The 18113-nt window shown below is 41.5% G+C and overlaps 1 protein-coding gene across 1 annotated transcript in view; it reads right to left on the reverse strand.

Annotated features, from left to right (window-relative positions):
* tex264a (testis expressed 264, ER-phagy receptor a) overlaps positions 1-18113 on the reverse strand; it is a 52200-nt gene that overhangs the window by 23496 nt on the left and 10591 nt on the right. Inside the window, exon 2 of the mRNA XM_031850186.1 lies at positions 16049-16270. Within this exon, the coding sequence (XP_031706046.1) occupies positions 16049-16270 (222 nt within the window). The remainder of the gene's footprint in view (positions 1-16048; positions 16271-18113) is intronic.

Below are 18113 nucleotides of genomic sequence, written 5' to 3' on the forward strand. Positions count from 1 at the left end.
ACACACACACACACACACACACACACACACACACACACACACACACAGGCACATGCATGCCCACTTGTAGAGACACGAATGCAAGCATGCAAATACATAAACTCTTTTTTTTTCCAAACATTCATATCCACACATGTCCTCATGGACATGCTTCAATACATTCACAAATAAACAAATTAGCCTCCTGCCTCCCCCACGTGCTGCCTTCTTGTTAGGAGTTGGTTAAGCTGTAGAGCAGGCAGTGGATGATGTTGACACAGTCTCTTAATCAACACCATTCATCACCCGAGCATGCATTTAGCAGCTTTACAAACGGGTGAGAAGTGAGAAGAGCTTCACATCGGAACAGGCATTGAACACACCACTATGCCGCTCACTGTCGGATGAAAACACTACTTCAGTGAACAACAAGGTGCTACCCGCTAATCCCTTTATCTTCGAGAAATCAAACAGTGAAGGATTTCATTAATGTTTCGAAATAAATATGAATTTATAGAACTACAGTGTAAGCGGAACATCATTGAATGAATGCTTAAGGCAAACCAATTTTCACATCGTTTTTTATTTTCACACATACAAAAGCTGTATTTCATAATGCAGTTAAAAAGACAGAATTCACTGTAGTTAACAAGCAAACAATGTCATCTAGCAGCACAGCTCAGACAAATGAAGACTGGAAAAGGCATAAATGAGCTGCTGAATACACACGAAAGTCCATTTTAGTAATAAAACAAACAATAAACACAAAGTGTGTCTGCAGTATAGCATTTACTTTTTTCCTCCAGATATTGATAGAATTGATTCTAACCAATGTAATATTCAAAACGAACACAAATAAATGCACATTTTTGTATTTACAAATTGAAAACAATGAGCTCTATGACCACTGTCAACATCATAAATCTGAATGACTTCAGTCTTTGATCACTAATCAGAGCAAATACTCAACCACATGGATCTACAGCAGTCATCCCGCTGGGAGAGCGTAAACAGAAGCAATATTTGCACCCATGAAGCATTTCTCCAGGCTTCGCAGTACAAACCACTCATGTCTCATCTCTTTTAATGAGGGATGGCTCACCAGGCATCTGTTACACATAGATTGTTCCCACTTCAGCTCTAGGCTGCTGCTTGTAAAACAGTAAGTGTGCAGTCTGCAGAAACATGCAACATGGATGGAGTTTGTTCACGTGTAGTAAAGTGCAATAAGAGGCTTTGACATGGCACTATTTTGCATCATTTATCCTTGTCCATTTTTACCCTTGCTCTCATACAAGGCAAAACACAACTTACACCAAAATACTTAATTTACACCAAATACTGATGATTCAAACAAGGCGGTACTCCTACTTTGAAACATATTAGTTCAAGTATGGAAATATATAAACTGTCAACACAAATTGTGTTATTTGAATGTTGAGCCAGCTGAGTTTTAGCTGCAGAACCAGTGGTGATTAAATGATAGGAAGTACGTTACGTTTGGCAACACCAGCACATATACTGGCTGCTGATGGGTCATTTTGCCTGCAAGTTCAGCTGCAAACAGGCTTTCGGTGCAGGCAAACATGGAAATGAGGTGAATGTGATCGTCACCAAGCTGTCTCTCCAGAGTTGGAGAGAATGAAATGAGTTTCAGCAAATAGTATCTCGAGTAGTTGCTGAAATATAAAGTGAAACATGACCCGGCTCGTTGGGTACTTTCTGTGTAGAGTGTGCATGTTCTCTCTGTGTCTGCATGAGTTTTCCCCGGCTGCTCAAGTTTTCTCAAAAGTAAAAAGACATAACGGTTAGATAAACTGGAAACTCTAAATTGTCCGTAAGTGTGAATGTGAGTGTAAACGTGTGTTACAGCTACATTCATTCACTCGTGGCAGCCAAACCTAACTTGCATTTTGAGCACCACAGCAATCCCTTGTGGTTCATATTGTCTCATTTATTTCTATTTGCCTGCAGTCATGCTGACATTTGCACAGCATTGTCACAGTGGAATCCCCATATACATGTATGTTTCTCTTCTGCTCCATTCATTTGCTGCTATAAGCTAATGTTGATGTGTAACGCTACTGTTGATTGTAACTTGACGAGGATGGCAAAGACAAAAACGCCTGAAGTTAATCAGGGTTGAAAATTGTATTTCTCTTCAGAAATGCAGTAGGCTACAGGTAATTTTACCCCCCGCAATTTTAAGATCACCAGGGGATCACTCGTATGTGTGCGTGTGTCCATGCATGCGTCTGTGAGTGAGTGTGCACCCCTGTGTCTGTCCGGGGCTAATCTCATATTCTGCAGCAGGAAACTGCATAATATTTTTTGGTGACAAGTTATGACCGATTGCTCAAGGACGTCTGGTGGTTGCAAAGACTCAAACTTTCTCAAAACACCTTTTATTGCCTGTTTTATATTGCCATTGCCTGCCTGCTGACTCCTAATTACTACTATTACTACTATTTACAGGCCCCTGCCCGGTAGGGGCCACTAGTGAGGACACAGCTGAATGCATCGTGCCTCTCAGCCGGTACTCTGTGCCTAGAGACACAATGGGGGTAAATCAGATTGCCCACTTCTATTGTTTTGGACTACCAGTGCACACAATGCCGAGTATGTTGCTGGCAATCAGCCGCTGCTATGCGGGCAGACCACTTTGTGAGTTTAATTTAGTTTTTTGCAAGATATCTCCTGAGTGCACCTGTCTATTTCTTACTGAGACTTAATATTTGAATACTGGCCTTTATGTGGGAATGAACTGCTCACAGGAAGGGATGCATACATAAAGTATAGAAGAACATAGACGTGATACAAACACACACCTAGTGAGTATGAGTCCTAAGTAAACAACTGCTTAATTAAAAGGACAAACTGCTCTCTGAAGCATACAGACTGCCCATCACTGGCTGCTCAAGAAGGCCCACTACGGCGTTCATTAAAGGCTTAAATTACCATTGCATGTTGGATTGCTAACCCCAGAATCATGATTGAAAAATCAATATGACTTAGATAGATGGATGTGTTTTTCAGGTCAGGTATTGTTGCAACAGGGCTACAGTTTTGGAAAACAATCTGCCAGAAATGGGACCGCCAATCCAAAATCACAAATTGGGTCATAAAGTTCAACAAACACCATTATGAATCAAGACAAAAAAAAACACTGAAGACATGTCCCCTGGTGTCACAATAGGGACAGAGGAAGGGAGGACAGAAAAGGTATTTGACAATTACTTTCACATGAGACAACACAGCATCTATTGCCAGACCTTCAACTCATTTGACTCAGATGCCAGACTCAGATGCTGGAGTAGCAAGTGGGCAGTGATGCTGGCACTGAGGAGGACAGAAGAGATGAAAGTGCGGGTTTGAAGAGATTCGGTGTTTTATCTTAACATACTAAGTAACTGCAATAAAGGATTCTGCTTCACACGATTTAATACTGGATTCAGTTGTGTACAACATGAGCCATTTCCACACGTTCACCGCCTCATGAAGGATAGTGTGGGTGCTGTCTGTCTTGCACCTCTGCTAATATTCCTGCTCTGTTTATTAGAGCTGGAGGTTCAGCTTCAGACAGCATGGTGCTATAGTTTCTTTATATCTTTCACAGACAATAGAGTCAAAAATAATGTAAGGTTATTATTATATAACCACAGTTCTCTGACATGACAATGAATTATACTGCCCTCATTATTATGAGCTACCTGTTAACTGCAGAGCTTTGGTGATAGGAGGGCTTCTTTGACACTGATGTTATTGGGCTGTCGCAGACATAACATCTGTTTTGGAGCATCAGAGGTTGGATTTCTAAAAGTCTCTTAGCAAAACCCTTAAATAAAGTACTTCTCAATAAGCCTAAAGCAAGACCATTTTCTCATCCTTGCACTACTTGGTTTGTTCTTGAGAGATGGGATTGTTTGCTATGTCTGTTTGCACTCGACATAGCAAACATTCCTACATACATATACGTAGTATAATTATAGTAATAACCTCTGAAGTAAAGCAAATGTCAAACAGACAGAACAACACATTGTTGGACAAGTTGTATTTACACAGCATCCAGCATACCGTTACCAGATTATTACCTCTTTTGCCACATAAACACAGCATGCCCTGTCTCCCCACATAATGCACTCTTTTCCCCTGCTGTTGGTACAGAAGTGCCCAAAGGCTAGTGTGTGTGTGTCTGTGTAGCCACTTTACATAAGCCCAGCATCTTAGTATGCATCCACTGGAGAACAAACAAATACACACAAATAGAGAGGTCTGCAGCATAACAACAGCCATAAAATCAAGAGACAGAAAAGCTATACACATTTTAGGAAATGTCAACAGCTGATCTGTTTTGACACCTCTACTCCTCCTCTTCACCTGTGTCTATACAACCAGAGGGGTTCTGGATTAGCTGCCGTATGTTCCACCCAGAGGGGTCTTTCTCAGTAATCTGGCATCTATTTAATATTTGCTCACCCACAGTGGCAAGGCGGTGTGGCCTTTTCACTGCGGGACAGCCAGAGAGGCAGAGTGACTAATAGAAGGGACTGGATTCATGTGGTCCACAGGACAATACGCTTCCGACCTGGAGGTCAGGTCTAGGCGTGAGATGGAGAGATCAAGGCTTTTTAATCAGTCGTGGGCAAATATAGAGACCTTTGATTGAAGAGAGAGTCGCGGCTGTGGAGCAGACTTGGGGAGAATTAAAAGTACAGCGAGGCAGATTTCACCCTCTGCTCACCAACAACATCCACACGGGCTTGCTTTGTTATTCTGAGATGACACTGCTGGGGCATCTACAACTTTCTTTGTAATGCAGGCACGAATGCTACAGCAGGGATGACACACAGTACACAGATGCTATCTGATTACCATGTAAAAACACAGCCTCTTGCTCATTTTGTAAAACTCTCTCAAACCCTTATGAGACGCCAGGAACAATGTGCAAACGGCTGACATGGACACACTCACGTTTTCTACATTATTCCAGTGGAAAAAAAATAGCGAGTTACAAAACTGTCCTTTTTCCATTAACTAAATTGATGTTGTTATGTAAAAGAATAGTATATTTTGATGCAAACAACAATTAAAAAGTTGTCTTCATTAAATCATAGTTCTGGAAGCAGTATCCGTACAGTACAGCAGACGAAAAGGCCTGATAGAGTATGTCCTTATTCTGTTGACAGACAACCATAGTGCCTTGCATGCAGGGGTTTGGTGGTTGAAGTGCCGAGCAAGCCGCCCGGCTGCTCAAACGGGTTAAATCTATCATTTACCACCAACGCAGTGAACTGTGTCGCCAGTTCACCCAACCGAGAGAGTTAGAAGCCATGATGTTCCGTGCATTGTTGTGGACACATGCCCCACTTTGCCAATACGTCTTGTAGTTTAACTGTGAGGTCAGCTATGTATCTGCCTGACATACTCTGTCACGCCAGTCTATTGCAAGTCCGGCATAACATTAGCGAGTCTCCGGTTAAGAGAGAGAGAGAGAGAGAGAGAGAGAGCATGTGTGTGTGGGACCATCAGTATGAAGTCAGTGCTTACATTATAGCTGTGAAGGTAGCAGTGCAGTGTGTGCACAGTTTACTTGGTAAATAAAAGTTAAAACTCCTCAAGACCCACGACAAGGTCCTGTGTCTTGTTGCCACCTGCTGATTAAAGTGAAGGGGGTCATCCCTAAAGTAAGCAACAACTCCGGCTTAACTCCAGGTTAACTTAAGATGGGCTAAACCTTTTAGGTGAACCAGCTATTTTTCTCTCAGCTTCTATCTTTAATATTTCTTCTAACTGTTAAACTGTTAGCATTACTCGGTCAGACTTCTTATTGTCTTATCATTTTCATAGTGCTGTACCTAGTGTCAGACCTCAGAGTGGTCACAACCACAAAGAGACCTGAATGCAAAGTCAACTTGCTACCAAACTTGGATTTTATAGAAGAGAGTAGCTGTGTAATTGAGAGTAGAGTTTGTATCAGGCTGAAAACTTAAAGCCCAGAGAGACCAGAACACATACTGGTCCACCCTGACCCAGGACTAGTCACATTTTTAAAGTAGAGCCCTGCCTGAAATGCAGCAACGTTTTACCACCTACGTGATGAACTAAAAAAGTAATTAAAGACTGATGAAATAATATGCTCCATCTGATAAGAACCATATGGCTCAGGAACGGGCTCATTGGGTCCTGGCAGTGGTTTAGAAATAAGACATTATAGGGTGTAAATTCAACATCTTGATTGTATAACCTGGTTCCAGTATTAAACAGCCTCTACTAAACATCATGTGCCTATTTTAACGCATACTCCATTTGTGCACATGGTTCCTACCATCTAAAATAGGTTCCTGCACAGCTGTCACACCACCAGACAGAAATGTTTAGTTTTCTCTTGTGCATCATAAAGGGGCTATAACTGGCATTTCGTTGTGCAACCTTGTGTTGTAGAATGACATTAAATGAACCTCTAACAGATAGAGTGCCACAATTATATCTGATGTGTGTGATCAAAATAAAACTGCTCCCCACTCTGTTCTTTGAGATGTCCACAAAGCAACCTGCCACGGCAGACTGTACTGCTTCATAGACGTCCTGTAAGGATGATGATGTAAAGATAAGCCTAATCTTCACAAACACACTTTTCCACAGTCTGCCACTTCAAACGGATCAGATTTCGACTGAGCCCAAAGTTACTTCTTAAAGGCTGTGAACTTCTGTTTAAAGGCCAAGATGTCCTTGTCGGCTTAGCTGGATATAACAAGCTGAAGTCAAGTCAATAAACCTCACCGAGTTATCTGATGAACAAACTACTTTACACACACAAACACAATTCTTTTGCCATCTAACCTCGTCTAGTTTCCTTGGTCGCACACTTCGGCTGTCATTCTCCATGCAGATGAACAGGACAGGCCCACACATTCAAACAGACCATTATCGGCTAGCAGCTCAGAACACGATTTGTAATCTCAGAAAGAAAAGGACAGCGCTGAATATCAAGGGAACATAACATGTTACGCATTCATTCATCACGGGAGGAGATAAAAAGCACATTTTAAAAAGGTACCACAATTTCAAGGACACCTTAAAACCTTCACATGAACTCATATGAACAAAATACCTGAATGTAGAACTTGTGGTTTCCTATCAAAGCACACCAATGCATTGTGCCTTAGTCACAATATTACCATGGCAACCATTATTCACATAGCGATAGGTGAGGCTGAGCGGGTCAGAAAAATGTAAAAGGCCAATTTAACAGCAAGCCGAATGGGAACAGCGTGCGCACACACAGTGGAGCAGGCGAGCGGAAACACACACACACACACACACACACACACACACACACACACACACACAGGTCACACGGATACCACAGTGAAAACACTACCTGTCCGTGTGAGCTCACAAGACAAAGTCTAATTTGCAGCACGGTGTTTGATGCACAGCTGGAGTTTCAGAGGGAAGAGTATCCCAGAGCCGGAAGGGAAGCAGGAATCAATAAGAACACCACAAACGCTTTTGCCTGCTTGTCAACCTCACTTACTGCATCACTGGACTGTCACTAACAATAGAAGCCTCAGAGCAACGCTACAAGACCAGCAGGATGATTAAAGCCTGGGACTGCTCGAATGTTTACAACGTGGTCTTGAAAGGTGGAAATAAATCAAATACTTAAAGGAACAGTTTGTTGGTTTGTTGTTGAGGATTAGATGATACCGCTCTCGTGTCTGTATGCTAAACATCAGGCCACAGCCAGCAAGCAAGTAGCTTAGCAGAAAGACTGGCGGTAACAGAAAACCATAGAAATACATTTAAAGTAGAACGGACATTCCTATTCAAAACAACATAGCAGGATGGTTAGAGCGGCGGCCTTCGTTATGTGTACTGTTGCCATTGCAAAGAACTTTGACTGTAGTAGAGTTGATGCCATAAACAGACTTGGCCAAATTTAGGAGCTTCATTGTCAAAAAGAGAGGTTCATGAAACTTTTTAAAAATCTAAATATGCATATTAGTGGTCCAGCTTTAAAAAGCCCGGTGGTGGAAGAAGCTTTCAGATCCTTTTATCAAGTAGAAGAAGTAGTACCTCAATGTAAAAATGCACATTAACTACAGAACTATTAGCAACAAAATGTACTTCCGTATGAAAGTACCAAAAGTAAAAGTACTTATTAAGAAGAATAGCTTCTTCTAATATTATTAGATATATTTATTACTGGAATATTATTACTGATGCATTAACATGTAAGCAGCAGTTCAATGTTGTATCTGGTCGAGGTGGAGCTTATTTTGATGAATTAATTTACTGTTGGGTGGTTTAATCTATAGAAATACATCCATTTTGTCAATCACATGTTTTCTTATGTAAAATCATAAAGTTTTAGCTGTCAATTATGTAGCAGAGAAAGAAGTACAAGATTAGTACCTGTGAATTGTACTTAAATGACAGTCAGCCTACTGATCCTCAATTATGGAATCCTTATGAGCCAGGTAGTGTGCTAATACATACGTAGGTTAAGCAGTAGGTGAGGACAACCAAGGACAAGGCTCTTGATGAAAAACAGATAATAACTGAATATTAGCGCCGCAGCAATTCTCAGAGAGTCTGGTGGAGCAAACAGGGGAGAAATGTTGGGAAGAGCCCAGTGTGTAGACAAGGCTTCAGCACATCATAGCCCACTGCTTTGTAGGAAAGAAAACGAAAAAAAAAACGTGATGAAACTGTCATGAGCTTCATTGGTGTCTAAATATAGCCTTGTGCATCTACAGCCAAGTGTTTCCTCCACACACTGTCAACTCACTCAGCGAGGGGATAACAAGACATATTAACTGTAAACACACAATATGAGGAATTGCCGGTCAGAGGCTGCCTCCACCTCTGGACTGCTGCTTTCTGTTATGTTAAGGTTATTTTTTCAAAAAGCGTTGACCAATAAAAGAAATGTAATGGAGGGACCAGTGCGGTGGGATGACAGCATTAAGAATAAAGGAGACTTATCTCGCTCTCACCACAACCCTGCATTTAAACTCAGACCACTCAGACGCACGCTCGCTCACAAACTCACACTTCACTTATTGACTCTCATTGGGCTTTGATGCCATCGCAGGCACAACCCCTGCTATCCTGCACCATCCCACGCAGAAATCGCCGAACAGAGAGCAGTTAAGGGAGTCTGCCCCCTGAGCCCAGGAGGCATTAAAGATATAGAATCCTGTCACGCCCCCTCCCCAGCCCCCCCGCCTCCATTTCCCTTTGGGCTGGTTGGAAGTTCTCATTGCCTGACAAAAAGGAGCTGGGAGGGTCAGCGTAGAACCGTGTAACACCTCAACATGCCTGATGATACTGCAGAAGACTGTGTCGGACAAATAGTGCTGCATCAGGACATGTGGTCTCGAGTCTGCAGGTAGAAAGCATACGAGTGCCTCATGAGGGTTGACATGGTGTCACTGAGCAGCAGAAACTGCAAAAAAAAAAAAAGATGATTATAGTCTCATGCATGTATTATAAAAGTGTTTTGTGTTATGTCCCAGGTGAGACAAATGCCTGCTTTTTCATGGCTTCCAGTTTGAAGGCACCATATGGTGAAGATGTCCTCTTTGATTCCACTGATATCCATAAAATGAGCTAAAGTATGAGCTTCACTGTACATACAGAGATGCAACAAAGCTGCTGTCGAACTCAAAGTAAAGAGAAAAAAATTGTAAAAGTCTTCAAAACCAAACTATTCCTCAACAATATTTGACTGCAAGCCTACTTTCAAAGACTCAGCTTGTGCAATTGCAGATCATGCCCTCATATGCGTTGACCTCTGTCCTTGTGTGGAAATATTACCGGTTAACCGTTTCTTGTTAAGCTCCCTCTCTGCTGCAGAGACAACCAGCATCCATCCAAAAATATTTAGGAAAAGAAAGCCTATTAGCATATTGCATTACCATGTACTTTGTACGATGAGACAGGTGGGAAAGGCAGGACATAAAGGAATAAAACACAATCTCTGAACAATGCCTGAAATAATCCTGAATAGAAAATCAGAAACCCTTGTATAGCTTTTCTATCTATGAGCCCAGAGGCTTCTGTGGGTGGGGTGTCAAAATGCTATAGAACAAAGCCCAAAAACAGAGTTGTTATCTGCATAACAATGCAATCCTCAGACTTGCACCTAAACTCAGCTCTGTCAGCTCGATGGCAGGGGAAGAGCTGTAATGTAAGGCATGATGTTCAGAAATGCTGGGATGTGAGACAGTGAGTGGGCCGATTCCTTCACCTGACTTTTGCGAGGAAAATAATTGTCTTTATATCCACGTAACATGATTCAGGATTATTATTAATACATGGTCTGTGTGTGTGTGTGTGTGTGTGTGTGTGTGTGTGTGTGTGTGTGTGTTTAGAGATAGAGACAGTGAGACAGGACTGTGCTACAATGGGTGGAAGAAGTAAAGTTGTTTTACAGGAGTGTCCCTGATTTCCCATCCATTCTCCTGCTAGTTGACTGACGGGCGGCATGCAGTTTATCAGCTGCACACACATGGTGCGAGACACAAAGACTGAGATAAAGACAGACAGGCAAAGAAGACGAAATATCCTAAATATTCGAGAAACCAAGACTATTCTGATTTGGTGAAAGTAAAGCTCAATGAATGTAAAGGAGAATACAAACAATACAGCTCCATAGTTAACAATTAATTTCAGAACCGTCTAAGTAGAGCGAAGGGTATCTCAGTTGTCGTTTCCTCTGTGGGTACACCTGAAATCAGCTCAGTTCCACTGGATAACCCCTAATCAGGCCATTGCATGAAATATAGATGCTGTGGACAAGCAAAACACATTTTCTATATTTAAATTCAACAAATAATAACATCAAAGAAGATTGAGAAGAGTGGCTGGTGAATAACCCATGAGCAGGATGCAGGTGATGAATCAAAGAGTCGCAGTGGTAAAGCATGACGGTGCCACTCACTAAAAAATTGAAAACATAGAGGACTCACCTCCATTTTGCCAGCGAATGAAAGCTCAACCTCACCGCAGTCAGAAGGAGAGAGATGCCACTAATACGATTGTCCTCTTGATCTTACAGATGTTAAACTATATATCACAGCCCAGGAATCTCCAATGCTTCAGTCCCATGAGGATTGATGATGCTATTAAAACAAGTTCAAGAAAACCCACCGCCTGCTTAACAATGTTAAAAAAATCCCTCTGGAGATTGGAGTTGAAGACCCCGGACGCAGTTCACCCTTTGGTTTTACCGGGTCTGTCCAGCTGTGTCCTATGTTGCCCAATTCAACTCACCCCCAGGTGTGGGATCACTTGACACAGCTCCTCCCTGAGAGTCCAAGAGATACAGGAGCAGACTTGATGGAATAGGTCTATCTGATGATAGTCGATCATCAGTGTGTGAATAAGTCATGAGGTGGTGCCAACGGATGTTTATGTGTATCAGATTATTACTGTAAATAATAAGGTAAATTAACGAGTCCTAACTTTTAAATACCTGGGGTTTTCCTAAAAGGGCAATCTGTCTTTTAAACATCACAGACTAGAGAGTTTAATGCTTTTTCTGCAAAGGAAAAAATGGATTCAAGCGAGGCCTCTATCAGCAATTGATGATGTTGATATTTTATGTACACATGGGAGTTTATCTTTATTGAAAATGTTAGATTCAGTATATCATACTGTGTTACGATAAGTGTCGGATTCCGGTTACGCACTCATCATAGAAGTTTGTATGAGGAAGTTGGTATGTCCTCATTATACAACCGCAGAACAGAAAATGTGTATATCTTTTTGTATAATATAATATTACACAAACTGTCTTGATGCAATTGCTGGATTGTTGAAAGTCTGTTGTCTCTTTAATGTGATTTTTTTTATGTTTTTAACTTATTGATGTTTGTTTTTTATCTCTGTTAACTGTGGTATCTAAAAAGGGATTATTCTGGGAAAATAAAGACTGAGTAAATACATTTTGATAAGTAAATGTCAAGAAGGCTTGAGGAAAGTCAAACCTTTCCTCACTGTGACATGTAGTCACGTTATAAGCTTCACCTGCTGCATATTGGCAAAAATAACCAAACCCAATCACCTAACATTGTGCGTGGATGGCCCATATGGCCACATTACTACTTTAGACTGAGCTTATTGTTTATCATTGTGACACTGATAAATTGCTTGGACTTTCTTTCAAGAGACTAAATTGAGAAAAATACGAATGTGCTTAAATTCTGATAGTTATGTTTTTCCAATTCTGCATTTATGAGCTGAGACTGAGACTGTTTTGTCAGCACTGCTTACGATTCCTCCTCCTCCTGAAATAACATATGTCTTCTATAAACACAATATGAAGAATCATACAGAGCAACAATAGGTACATCCAAATTGTACAATTGTGGAATACCCCAGAGGAAACAAACCCATTTCTAGGGGGTTTACAGATCTACATTTTAATTGCTGTGGGACCTGCAAGGCAAACAAAACTGTGGCACCACATCGTATAGAGTGAAATGGAGGAGAAAGAAAAGAATGTGTACGTGATGCTTTAAGCTTCATTCAGATAAACGGATTACTAAATGGGTGGAAGCTATCGGTTTATCATCTCGTTTCTGTTCACAGGGGCTACTGGGAGATATTTTCTGACGCAGCCACCAAAATAAGAAGCACAATGATTGTTCAATCTCATTCTTTAGGTCTTGAATAGGTGCTTTCACAAAGATCAAACAGGGCTTGACAGAATCCTTTAATATAGTGTGAAAGCTACTTCTTCATCCTTTCTTTTTCCTTCTTTCACCGTCAGGCTTTTTAACTAGTAGATGATACAATCCTAAGCATCCTGTGCTCATTCACACTCACTCACTAGATTCACATGAATACACAACTGCTGAGCTCAAATTACAAAGATCTCAGACATTCTGTTGATCCCACAAACTCATTGATACCCTCTGATTATTAACAGAACGTTAAAAACATCAGGATTAAATCACCTACTTCTGATCTTTTAAGCCACAATTATACCTCCTTGTGTGTGTGTGTGTGTGTGTGTGTGTGTGTGTGTGTGTGTGTGTGTGTGTGTGTGTGTGTGTGTATTAGCTTATGTGTTGCGCACAGATAAGGAAAGGTAAGCTGGTGTGGAGATGACGCTGTTGGACTGGAGAGAAAGTGTTCAAGTGAAAAAAAGGGCAGTTATGCACTTAACCTTCTCTCTGATAAGCGCTGGGAGGCCAGCAGGTGTACCAGAGTCTCTGAGAAAACACTCTGAAAAGCTGGGAACTTGGCCAGACAGAGAGCCCACCTCACCAGTCTGCCCTACCCAGTCTTGCCAGTTTCTGACCTTGAATTTTCAAAGCTTAGAAGGTGCCACAATCAATACTTTTGTATGAGCCATTGGTCAAATGTCTAGTGAATGGTGTTGTGGTGACAGACCCCCAACTAATGAACCTCCGACTTCATAGTCTGGTGATGCAGTCAGGTAATAATTCCTGGTGATACGTTGTATTTTAGCGTCTGCCCACAACTCTATTGTTCAGTCTCAAGCTTCTAATCACCTTTGTTTGAAGATGCAGCAGCTAAAACGCTTGTATGAACGGACTGTATGCTACCTGCTCAGTGCCAAACAGCCTGCAGTTAGCAACTAGTTAGAGTATGGAGCCGCCAGATACTTCCCTCAGGAGTTGGTAAAGACCAAAGCAGAGCTAAAAGAAAGATTGAACATTTGCCAGGTACCAAAAACTTTACTTCAAATGAAGTGTTAATGTTTTTCTGTGTCTGCTAGATGCTTTAGCAACTGTTTGCCAACACATATCTACTTTAAATGATAATAATATTAGGTTGTTGCATTGTCACCAAGTGGCCACAAAAGAGAATCAAGTAAAGCACAATCTTCCATTCATCTGTTTGTAAATAGATGAGATTGTCAGTAGATTCATTAAAAGTACAGAGCTACATCACAAGTGTCTCTCTGCTTTCAATGCCCATCAAGACTAAAAACACTAACAAACGTGTTGTTAGTGTGTTATTAGCCCATCGACTGTCCGGGAGCAGCTCCTTAACAACCTGTCAGAGAACTCAGGTTAATTGATGGACTGCGACAAGCACTTCTGCGTCATGGCGGACAAGTGTAAAATCTGATGCTTTCCTAGCTGGACAGACTACAGACTGACAGAGCTGCGAGCCCACAAAAGATGCACACTTACACTGGCCATGATTATGTAACACGGGCGCCTAAAAGGGAATACTACTACATTTTAGCACGATGAGGAATGCTGTTTCTATGCCTTCAGATCATTTAGTCTGTGTCAGTGCACACGTTAGAGTTTGTCCTGCCCTCTGACGTCGGGTGTTGCACTGTGCATAGTGCCGCAGAGACCAAACTGCAAAAAAGATGAGATGGCTGGTAAATTGTGATAAACGGATAATTCAGTGTTTTTTTAAAAATTTTATTTGTAGATCAGAACTGATGTCACTACTATTAAAACCTGCTAAATATCACACATTTGGTCTTTGCTTTTGTGACTTTTGTGACAACAACACAGAGATTGTTAGTGTTTGCTGGGTGGGAAGCCGGAGAGAGATCATTTTCTTGTGAGTTCACGAGCAATTTCTAGTGGTTGGTCGAGCTGCCTGGGTGCAGGGGGGGGGGGTATCTGGGTGAGACGCCCTCGGGGCAGGTGAAAAGAGGCAGCTGGTGACTGGATGTATAAAAGGGGAAACATGGCAGATTACGACATGGAGAATTAACTAGTAAAATTTGGGAAGCAATAGACTGTTGAGGTTCATTTTCGAGCTCGTCCCACATAACAGATTGTGTAGCTATCGTTTTTATTAGAAAATCCAAATATTCTTATCACTACCATTTTCCTAATAAAGTCTCTGGTAGAAGGCCATGATGAAAGCCAATAACCAACCAACTGAGACCTTTCAGAAATGCTCTGCCGCTACACAAGGGCTGTCGCATTGCTGCGATATGCTGACAGAGCTGGAAACAGTCAATGCACAATGCCATCCTTCCCATCCTCGGCATCCTTGCCACCTTGCCTCCTTTACTTTCCCGTGCTCAACACAACAACTGACGGAGGACTCAATGCAACGCAGTGAACACTTGGCCTATTCCTATGGCATAATGGCACCACATGCTGATGATTCATTGGGTTTGTGCAGGCAATTCAAACACTGCAGTTTGCTGACAAAATAGAAAGTAATCCCAATGAATTTCAGCACTCGTGAAACCCTTTTGCCATCGGGCAGTTTTGTATGAACACCCTGCCTCCGACTTTCATGAATATGAGAAAGAAAAGCTCCACTCACAAAAGGCAAATGCGAGAAAAATCCATCATAATTTCTAGACATAATGGTACATTTACTGACTAGGAAGTGGGTCAGTTTTACCTTTTGTGAAGAGACAGACGCTTGAACAAACAGATGGACAGATGTGCGTGCACACACGTGCGTGCACTCGCACCCAAGCACACGCGGAGCATTATTCATGCAGTGGGATGCCCCAAAATGAATCCATGTGTGTAAATGTCATCAGTAAATGTCAATAGCTTTTTGAGGCCTGTCCTGAGGACATGTAGCCCAGCATATGGGCCGTGGGACTCAGGCATACCTTCATTTCCTACCACTTCATCTATTCTTAATCTACTTTGAAGACCTCATCTGCTCATGTGATGAATTAAACAACACGTGAATGTGGGTCTTTTGACAAGCAGGAAGTAGAAAAGAGGACATATATGTTCACAAGATGAATGTCACCCACTGAAATAACAGGAAGAGAAAAGAAGAAACCTCCTGTCTTACTCCTTCATTTGATGGCATAGACTTGTCAGTGTGGAAGAAGGTTAGGAAACGATTATAGAGAGAAAGTCTGCTAAACATGTGAGACATCCTGTAAACACTGGAGACATGCACACTGCTTAAACCTTTACACCTGTGTTTCTCACTGGTCCTGTTTGATAACTAACTAACTAATTGCAGATTTGACTAATTCTGGAATATACTGCATACAGCTAAAGGAGGCTATGGGTGACTCCATCGATTACAGGTATATCCACATTGTGCTAACATATTCTCATATCGCCTGTACCTCGATGTAGGAAGCGAGCCTGGGGTAGACCCTGTAGGGTCCCACCACGTGAGACAGCGGGGTGGTGCAGTCGAAGCTGGTGGTCACAGCGTGGCTCACTTCAGGAAGAGAAAACACCTTGAAGCCAAACTTCTCATACATCTTCTGCAGTTCTTCATCCGGCTTCTCTTCCCCCTCGCACAGGACACTGCCCACCACGTAGCGACATTTCTCTGCTGGCCTCTGAGGGGGACAGGGAGATGAGAGATGAGACATCTATAAATCCACTTTAAACCCTTCTGCGAGTCACCGGTAGAAACCCGTTCTTATTTATTGTACAACCGTCGAACACAAGGCAAGGTAGCGGCTTCTGTTGGAGGAACAATTAGACATTTTAATGTAGTTCTATTGTATCTGTATTGTAACACATTTCTGTCAGATTCGAGACAGGTATATATTGATCTATAACATGTATCAAAATGTATCATCTTATGCACAAGGAAATGCAATTAGTCAAGTAGGCCACATTAAAAGCAAAACACTGAAAATAAGCCAAAGACTGCTGCACTATGTGGAACTTTTTAACGAACTTTATTTTCATAAAAGTTGTCCATTTAGTAGATAGTGGGTTAAAAAAAAAAGAGTGATCTGACCCGCGGCTCTTTGTTGCATGTCGTCCCCTCTCTCTCTCTCTCTCTCTCTTTACAACCATCACTATCCATTAATTGCAAAAAAACAAAAAATAATTGAATAAAATATGAATATAATATTGATATTAGCACCTGAGGCTAGCTCCAGCTGGGATTTGGGCTATTGTATAATTATGACATAGATTGACTTTTTCTTTTCCTGGACGTCGTGACTGCATTACAGTGAGGTGATCGTTTTATCACATCTTAAATGTGTTTGCAAAAAAAGTCTAAAAATGACCACACAAAAACAAACTGAATCCTGCAATAGATGAATGAAGCATGCGGAGCCCACCAATTTGTTCTTTCCCACCTGTCATTGTCAAAATAGCAGGGCGGCCCAAAGAGAGGGGGATGTTACCTGTGTGTCTCTAGTGCTGATGATGCTGCACGTGTGTGGAAGTAAAAATAGTAGTCGTTTGATTTTAACTTGTCGGGACGTTGCACCTTCACATAGTTTGTGTGTCACTGAACACAGAGCTGCCGGCTCTGGTAAACATCCCACTCCACTTATCAACAGCCAGGTCACCACTGTAGCAGCTCAACGTGGATCTGTGCTGCAAAGCATGGTATTTTTACAGTGTGCTCCAATCAAAAGTTATTATCATTACCATTATTATTAAGAGCAATAGTAGTAGAAGTAAAGATATTACACACTTTTTGTATTTAAGATTTTGCTCTAACTTAAACTACAGGCCGACACCACACGTAAATATTATAAAATAGCAATGTTATTTTTACTGGCTTTACTTGAATCCTGCATATTCTCGTCCTGCTGCTAGTTAGTAGTTAGCTTCTTTTCTTTTTGATAACTGATGACTGTACATTTATATTGTATGGACCCAGGAGTAGAGATGAAACGCTGCCCCCTATTGGTTTGGAGCATGTGTCCAGATCTTACATATTGCACCTTAATGTGCCCACAAGTCTGCATGCAGATGTGAAAGAGACAGAATCAAAATCACTGAGGAAATTGTCAGTCAGACAACGATCAGACACAGATTATCCTACTCACATATGATTGCAGACAGTTTGTTGTCTGTCTGTAGAGCTTCCGATTGAGAGTGAGAGCTGTTGTTAAAGGACTGGCTTTTTCTGTCAATCTAATAAAAAAACCTATAGGTACACTTACAATGTCTGCCCTTTTTACTACATATTGCCACAGTATCTTAGCTAGGACATGTTTCCTGGCTTCCAGGCAGGCATGGACGGGTAAAATATATTACAATAATTCATTTCGACACGAGAACTGCCAATAGTAATGATGATGTACGAAAGTGCACCGATTATCTGCAGAAAAAGATAATAGAATAGATAATAGGCCTCAGAAAACCCTGCTGGTTTCCAGTCATTTCTGTACAGGATGAAAATCAACTTCTGAGTAATGTCATGTTGAC

The sequence above is a fragment of the Anarrhichthys ocellatus genome, unplaced genomic scaffold, assembly GCF_004355925.1.
Source record: "Anarrhichthys ocellatus isolate YVR2014 unplaced genomic scaffold, GSC_Weel_1.0 scaffold1, whole genome shotgun sequence".
In the NCBI taxonomy this organism is placed as follows: Eukaryota; Metazoa; Chordata; class Actinopteri; order Perciformes; family Anarhichadidae; genus Anarrhichthys; species Anarrhichthys ocellatus.